A 7,500-nucleotide genomic window follows, 5' to 3' on the forward strand; every position below is an offset into this window, starting at 1 on the left:
CAGTCATGATCGTCATATTACTATCATAGTTTTGTCACCATGACGTTGATGGAGCAGAGCTGGTGCTCTGAGTGTAAAGGTGGAGGTTTTCCTGTGTGCCACAGAGCAGCTGGCCCAGCTGGCCGCCAGCCTCACCAGACCTGAGTCTGGCATCTCTGGGATCCAGGGACCCCCAGGTCCCCCAGGGCCTCCCGGATCCTCCGGACAGAATGGATTCCCAGGACACTCAGGAGCCAGAGGCCTGCCCGGCCTCAAGGGCCCACCGGGTCTACTCGGCCGCAAGGGCATCAAAGGTTAGTTTCACTTTCACTTTCGGTTTAAGATACGATGTGCGTAAATAATCTGAAATAAATTTGGCGGCCAGGAAGGACAGGACTATTGAACTATAAAATGACTATAAAAGAGAAAAACATCTGCTACACCTCTGTGACACACAGAGGTGGTGCTCTGTGTTACACAGAGGTGGTGCTCTGTGCTACACAGAGGCGGTGTTCTGTGTTACACAAAGGTGGTGCTCTGTGTTACACAGAGGTGGTGCTCTGTGTTACATAGTGGTAGAGCTCTGTGTTACACAAAGGTGGTGCTCTGTGTTACACAGAGGTGGTGCTCTGTGTTACACAGAGGAGGTGCTCTGTGTTACATAGTGGTGCTGCTCTGTGTTACACAGAGGTGGTGCTCTGTGTTACATAGTGGTGGAGCTCTGTGTTACACAGAGGTGGCGTTCTGTGTTACACAGAGTTGGTGCTCTGTGTTACACAGTGATGGAGCTCTGTGGGTGCTGTGTTACACAGAGGTGGTGTTATGTGTTACACAGACGTGGTGCTCTGTGTTACACAGAGGTGGTGCTCTGTGTTACATAGAGGTGGTGCTCTGTGTTACACTGTGGTGGTTCTCTGTTTTACACAGAGGTGGTGCTGTGTGTTACATAGTGGTGGAGCTCTGTGTTACACTGTGGTGGTGCTCTCTACACAGTGGTAAAGCTCTGTTCTACACAGCCTTGTGTATCTGCTTCCTGTGGTCCTGCTGGTGTCCAGGTTTGTGTTCTAAGCAGGAAGTTACAAAGGAACTAGGAAGGAAGATACAGATGTTGGTGTTGTCTATGCTCTCTCCAGGGACAGGGCCTCTGTGGCGTTGTGTATTGAGGACCTAGCAGAAGACGGGTTTTTTTAATGCGATGTCCATCTGTCCCTCCTACAGGTGACACTGGAGACCGAGGTGATCGGGGACCTACGGCCAGAGGACCTAAAGGAGCACCGGGAGCTCCGGGTCTCACAGGTAACGGAGCAGTGGTGGTGGGGGGGGGGGGCTGTTAAGATTTCCTAGATATACACACACTCACACTTTATCCTACTTGACTAGGTATCTGTAGGATGCCTACAGGCAGACTGCAGATATGGGGTTTGAGGCCAGCTTCCTTCAGGGAATCAAACACCCTTAGCAGGACACTGCACAATTTGACCTATGGACCCAGGCATGGATGACATCGATCTGATGTCTGATCTGCTGGGTGACTGACCTGTTGATCTGATGGGTGTCTGATCTGCTGGGTGTCTTACGTACTGACCTAATGACCCACTTGGTGTCAGACCTGCTGCCCTACTGGGTGTCAGACCTAGTGACCTGCTGGGTGTCTGACCTAATGACTCACTGGGGGTCTGACCTGCTGACCCGCTGGGTGTCTGACCCTCTGCTCCGCCCCCTCCAGGTGAACCTGGTCGCCCGGCCTACGGGAACCATGGGCGTGATGGGCTCCGGGGCCCACGTGGCGCTGCTGGGCTCCCCGGGGTACCGGGCCCTCCCGGCCCAGCCGGCTCCAACGGGTACTGTGAGTCCTCGCAGTGCGTCATGGCCATGGTGGCGTCATGCCCGGTGTCGGCCAAGGACCCCGGGACGAAGGGCCCCTCTGAGATGTAGAGGCCCCAGGCCGGGACGGAGCCAGGAAGAGAGCCTGAGAGACTTAAAAGTGGGGGCGTAGCGTGCGTCGGGTCTCTCATGGGCTGTGACCCCGTGTTGGGTCTCTGTTTGGATTGGGTGGCTGGGTGATGTGGAAGTCTAGTGTTGGGAATTCTGCACAATATCAAAGTGTATCACAGAATATGTGCTAATGAATGAAAAGGAACATTTTAAGGTATCAAACTGAGGTTAATTTAAATAAATGCTAATTTGACGATATGTTACTTTTGCGCCAATACTAAACCCATAAGAGGTGATAAACCATCATGTTGAACTACAGCCCAGTCCTTGTACACTTTACTTGCTGTTTTACAACAACTCAAGCTAGCGGTAGCCGTCAGAGTAACCCAGAAACACAATCATAACCTTTTTATTTTCTCACCCCATCTTTGTCATCACTCGTACTGTAAAAGAGACGGCACCCCCTGTGGTTGGGAAGACTTCGTTATCAAGGGGTCTATGTATTATGGTGACGTCCCAATAGCAATCCTGCCCGACAGGTGGGACATGTTTTCTGTGTGTTTGTGTAAATGTGTCAATATTGCAATCCTATGAAACGATACCACCAAATGAGCATTTTGTTTTGTGAGTATCTTTGTTGCGTTTCCAATCACAAACCGTTCCCTCCCATGTAGAGTAATGAATTTTGATTCTGGCGTGTTTTTTAAGCAAACCTATCTGTTTTTATATGATGTCACCCTATTTATTTTATCAAGATCCAATGTGGCATCAACAACTTGTACAAATGAAATAAACACATTTTGATAACCTCTTGCATGTTTTGTATTAATTCATAAAAAAAGAAGAGACAATGGCAAAGAAATGGCCATAATGGTTACGTCATTTCCGTCTGCTTGGATTGGGATGCGTATGTCTGAAACCAGGGTACATTGAAAAGTCTCCACAAGAGGGCGCCATTTACAGCCAACACTCAAAATCCATGACGTAAGTATAAGAGTCACCTTTTAATCTATAAACTGGTAAATGTGTTAAATAGCATAACAATTATTGATTATGTTAAGATATCATATTAATGTTATGTTTTAGGTAGCCGCTCATTGAGATTAGAGGTCTTGACACCAATCTATCAAACTCATACCAGGATACATCACGAAGCAGATACTCAGCTCTGCTCTTGTACGAGGGACTTTGTTATCTGTGTGATTGTATGTTTTGAGAAACAGACAACAAGATACAAGACAATGGACTTTCAGTGTATCATTTTAATGTACTCCTAAAGTTGGTGAACGGGTACAATGTGTAGCTCACTGTACTAAAACACACATCCATTGATAGTATAAATAGCCAACCTAACAATAGTACACATTTTCAAATACATAAATTCATCAAGTATCCAAGTATCTTAAGTTACGAACATCAAATAAAAAGGCATACAAAATATAGCAGACGTCTGAATTCCAGTTTGAAGCAAAAAGTAAAATTCTAAATAAAATCACATTTGACGTGGCAGTTAATTATAGTCAACAAAATGTTTGATAGAGGAGTTGGGAGATCCCAACGAGACGAATATAGCGACAGTTAAGCATTAGATATTAAAAATAGTCACTGAAAGAGCTTTAGTGTTTTTGACTTCCTGCACAAGACAAAGGCAACTATTTTTTTCTGTTTCAAGTAGAAAAATGAAAACCTTTTTTTCAAATGCCAGGAGTGGAGGAAATCCATGGCCTTCGTTCGTCTGTAAGGCATTAATGGATGAACCAGCAGATTTCAAGGAAGGCCTACCTCTCAGTTCACACCCTTGAACTGAACAGGGTACAGAATTTAAATGGTAACCCAAAAAATCTATTTTTGTTTTGTCACATTCTGAGAGAACGCAGAAGACCAAGGATCAATCCTAAAATAAGGGGGATGCATCTGCACAGAGCGCAACACACTACGGTTTGGAGGGAACCTACACCGGCACCTACGAGGATTCAGCGCCCTCCAGAACCCCCTGTCACACGGCATGGTGTGTGTTTAGCTTAGTTTTCGGACACTTCAAAGTGGAAAGGGAAACTTCTCCAAACAAAACATTTCAACACATTGACTTCCAGGTAAGAAGATAGCAAGGTTAAATTTAGCTTTTTTTGTTTTTACTTTTACTGAACATGAAAGGTTGGAGTGTCGCCTGCAGGTCTTGCTTTACTGGATGCAGCAGTTATTACGATGGCCGTTGGAATCTTTGAAGCGAAGGCGCAGTTTTGGACGATATTTCTCCAGGTAGAAGAGCTGCTTGCTGTTGAATGCTCCCCTGCGCCTCCTGGTGGCCAAAGAGAGAACAGCTTAGACTAATGCATAGACATGCTAGCTTACATATTGATTTAAAACTGGACCATTTTATTTCGGAGTGTTTTCTGGTCTCAAATCCTAATCCACGACGACACAGTGATTATTTGAGTACCCTGAGGGCATCTTTTTGCTCAGGAATGTGAACAGGTACTACCATTCATTAGGTCAATGTTTAACCTCTGAATGCAAATACATCCATGAGGTACTTTAAGTAACTTACTGGCGAATAAACTGGACAGCGTCTTCATATTTCATCCCACATTCAATCAGGGCAAGTGCCACCAGAACTGGAGCCCTGCAACAAAACACACACCTTGTCAGCCTACCGCAGGCAAAACAGACACTTTGCTAATGAACCACTGATTGACCCCGCATAGATGCAAATCTTGTGCTGCCGGATCCGTGGCTCCTCCTCTCTAAAGGGAGAATCCATTGCTGTTTGATTGCTGAAGATAACGTTTACGTTACTGAAGTGGGTTATTTGTTTCCAGACGGGAAAGTTGGATGTCACAGCAGAAAATGTGGAAGTGTTTAAAACTGGTTTGAAGCCGTTCAAATGGAATAGTCACCTATCTCACTGTTGACCATTTGGTAAGTTTGTTTTCAAAAATTGAAAGGTTCACAAATAATTAAAAGATTTGCGGACAAAGGAAAATATTTCTTCCATCACTATGATGTGCATTACAACAGAAACAATGTGGGACTTTATTGACAACCCAAGTTTGATAGTTACGAAGAAAGAAATAGGCATTCATTCTGTTAGACAAGCATTTGGTCAAAATCGAAAAAGGCGGGGAGGGTTTACCGTCCCAGGCCGGCGACACAGTGGACCGCCACGCAGCATCCCGGTTCTTCACGAAACTTCACCTTCAGGAGGTTCAGCCAATCATCAACGATCTGGCTAGAGGGCGGAGCTCCATCATCGAACGGCCAATCCTGGAGAAGCATTAAGAATTTCTTTCTTAATGCCGGTTTAGAAAGGTGATTAATCAAACTCCGTTAAAATAAAACTACTACTAATATAATTCATACGATTTGTTTTGATTGAATGTTAAGCCGAGCTAAAGCCCAGCAGCTCTTGGTTGGTTTGGTTGAGGTTCTGGTCTTAAGTCGACCGGGTCTGGTGTGGATAGGGTCTTACCAGAACTTGGATCCCCTCCTTCCCCACGAGGGCGGCGTCGTAGGTGGTTTCACAGACCCTGACCACAGTGCTCACGCCGTACTTCTTCAGCTCCTGTGGTTAAAACCAGTCAGGGTTACGTTCTGCCCAAAAGATTTAGATCCATGAGACACTTTTCATCTGCTTCACACAATGTCAGAATGAGCATTCAGATGTGGGCTCAACTGATACATTCCCAAATGTAATATTGGGAAAATACGAACTTTCATGCTTGCCTATTCTCCAATATAAGATAGAGTACTGCTTCATACACGTTATGACAATTTCAGTAAAATGTAGCAATGACATCATTAGCCAGGGATTTGTGTTCTCCAAATTGGATCAGTAATGCCAATGGTCCAATTTTAACCAGGATTCTTTCAAAGAACCCATGGTAATATGAGTTTATTTATACAGAACAAGTGCTGAAAGACACTCGATGGTGCAGATTGTGTTAACCCCCAACAGGCATATGGAGCAGAACCCTCTTATGTTAGACTACAGCGAGCTACAACTTTAAGTTAGCTACTTTGATGATCATCACCTCTATGAACTTGTTCAGAGTGGCGTTGGTGGGATTGTGGGTGATGAGGAACCTCATGTTCTTGTAGGTTATCTCCACCGGAGCTGGGCGGTTCATACGAGCCATGGTGACAAATCACGGAAAAAAACTACCCGAAAAACAACCCAAAACGTCTACCACCAATTTATTTTTACAAAATGTCTACCACTGTAAAAATACGAACGTAAACACTGTCGGAATGTCAAATAAAAAATTTAAAACCCAATCTTCCACTTCTCGTTGGCGAGGCTTTCACAGGCGGAAAAAAACGTAAAAGCTAGGCAGGTTGGTCGTTGGCAGGCCGAGAACGTCGGTAGACGATCGAGAAGTGAATCTTACTTATTTTAAATTTCCTTTACTTAACAGAGCTCCTCTCCTCTGGAAACTAACAAAATAAAATAGAAAAATAAAATAGAAAAAGAACCGAGGCTGGTTCCACCGTGCCTCTGGCCAGGCGAACGCCGTGGGGAGGGGGGCGCGATGTGGTCCGAGTTACCCCATCCAGGCTTAGGCTTGATGGTTCAGGCGGGGAGTGGCGACCCGATCCTGCCAACACTTCCGGGGGACAGAGGGGCTGGACGGACGGTTGGAGGGCGGGGGGGGGGCGGCCCTCCGGTGGCTCAAGTGCGTCGTCGGGGCGGCGGCGAGTCAAGACGTTCACTCGTCTGCACCGTTGGTGTGCTGAGCCTGGCAGTAGTCCCCGCTGCCCTTCAGAAACTCCATAAATGTGTGACCCAGAACACCACGGAACTGCTGCAGGGAGGGAGGGCACAGCGTTAGCACGTTGCCAGGGGAACCAGAACACATCGTTAACAAAACATTTGAAGAACTTTTATTTAGCCAGTGTGGGTTTACTGAGCAGTGGCAGTTTAGCATTCACCTGTTAAGCATCCATAGATACCAGGGACAATAAAACACCAAGCACCCCAGGATTCCAAGTACCCCACCATTCAAATTACCACAGGATTCAAAGTACAACGGGATTCTAAGTTTTCCATCAATCAAACCTTACATACAAGAACATGCTATTGATATCCTCCATAACACGCCAACAACCATAAAATGCATAGCTAAGCATCATAACATGCTATAAAAACCATTGCACATGCTTACCATCAAAACCTGCTAACCTCCATCACAGGCAGAGCATCATAACATGCTTGGCATCCTGACATGTATTTTGAAGAAGAGGAAAACGTACTATCTATCTAACTCCACACAGTCAGGCTCTACCTGGGCCTCCATGCTAACCACTCACAACTGTAGTCATATGAAATCCTGTGTATATACTAGCTTAGCTTAACACACAACAAATGCATCTGTTAAAGCATACAAACAGACGTGATAGAAAAGATTAGGTAAATCCTTTTTGGTTTTCCACCAAACAAGAATTTCTTCATCACTGGTTGACTGTAGACCACGTCTTGTGCTTCTGATCCAAATTGGCCCTACGTTCTCAGATTCTAGGGATTTGTTCTGGCCTTATCTGCAGGCTCCCCCAAGGGTTGTGGGTTTGATTCCCATTGAGGCAGACCTC

At 45.6% G+C, this 7,500-nt stretch overlaps 2 protein-coding genes across 3 annotated transcripts in view; one reads left to right on the top strand and one right to left on the bottom strand.

Moving 5' to 3' along the window:
- Window positions 1-2,721, top strand: part of col9a1a (collagen, type IX, alpha 1a) — an 18,022-nt gene extending 15,301 nt beyond the window's left edge. The window contains exons 31-33 of the mRNA XM_056585846.1: window positions 105-293; window positions 1,198-1,275; window positions 1,706-2,721. Of these exons, the coding sequence (XP_056441821.1) occupies window positions 105-293; window positions 1,198-1,275; window positions 1,706-1,914 (476 nt within the window). The 3' untranslated portion in view covers window positions 1,915-2,721. The remainder of the gene's footprint in view (window positions 1-104; window positions 294-1,197; window positions 1,276-1,705) is intronic.
- Window positions 2,722-2,840: 119 nt separating this feature from the next.
- ptp4a1 (protein tyrosine phosphatase 4A1) lies at window positions 2,841-6,568 on the bottom strand. Of its 2 annotated transcripts, none has more exons than XM_056585904.1 (5): window positions 5,946-6,568; window positions 5,384-5,476; window positions 5,048-5,199; window positions 4,463-4,537; window positions 2,841-4,213 (listed from the first exon to the last, which is right to left on the bottom strand). In XM_056585904.1, exons 1-5 carry the CDS (start codon window positions 6,048-6,050, stop codon window positions 4,096-4,098), a joined length of 543 nt encoding a protein of 180 aa, XP_056441879.1. In that variant the 5' UTR covers window positions 6,051-6,568; the 3' UTR covers window positions 2,841-4,095. The 2 variants fall into 2 exon arrangements, with proteins under 2 accessions (XP_056441879.1, XP_056441880.1); XM_056585905.1 differs by having other exon boundaries at window positions 2,972-4,213; window positions 5,048-5,178; window positions 5,946-6,561.
- Between the last annotated feature and the right edge of the window lie 932 nt (window positions 6,569-7,500).

Source organism: Gadus chalcogrammus, chromosome 3, assembly GCF_026213295.1.
Source record: "Gadus chalcogrammus isolate NIFS_2021 chromosome 3, NIFS_Gcha_1.0, whole genome shotgun sequence".
NCBI lineage: Eukaryota > Metazoa > Chordata > Actinopteri > Gadiformes > Gadidae > Gadus > Gadus chalcogrammus.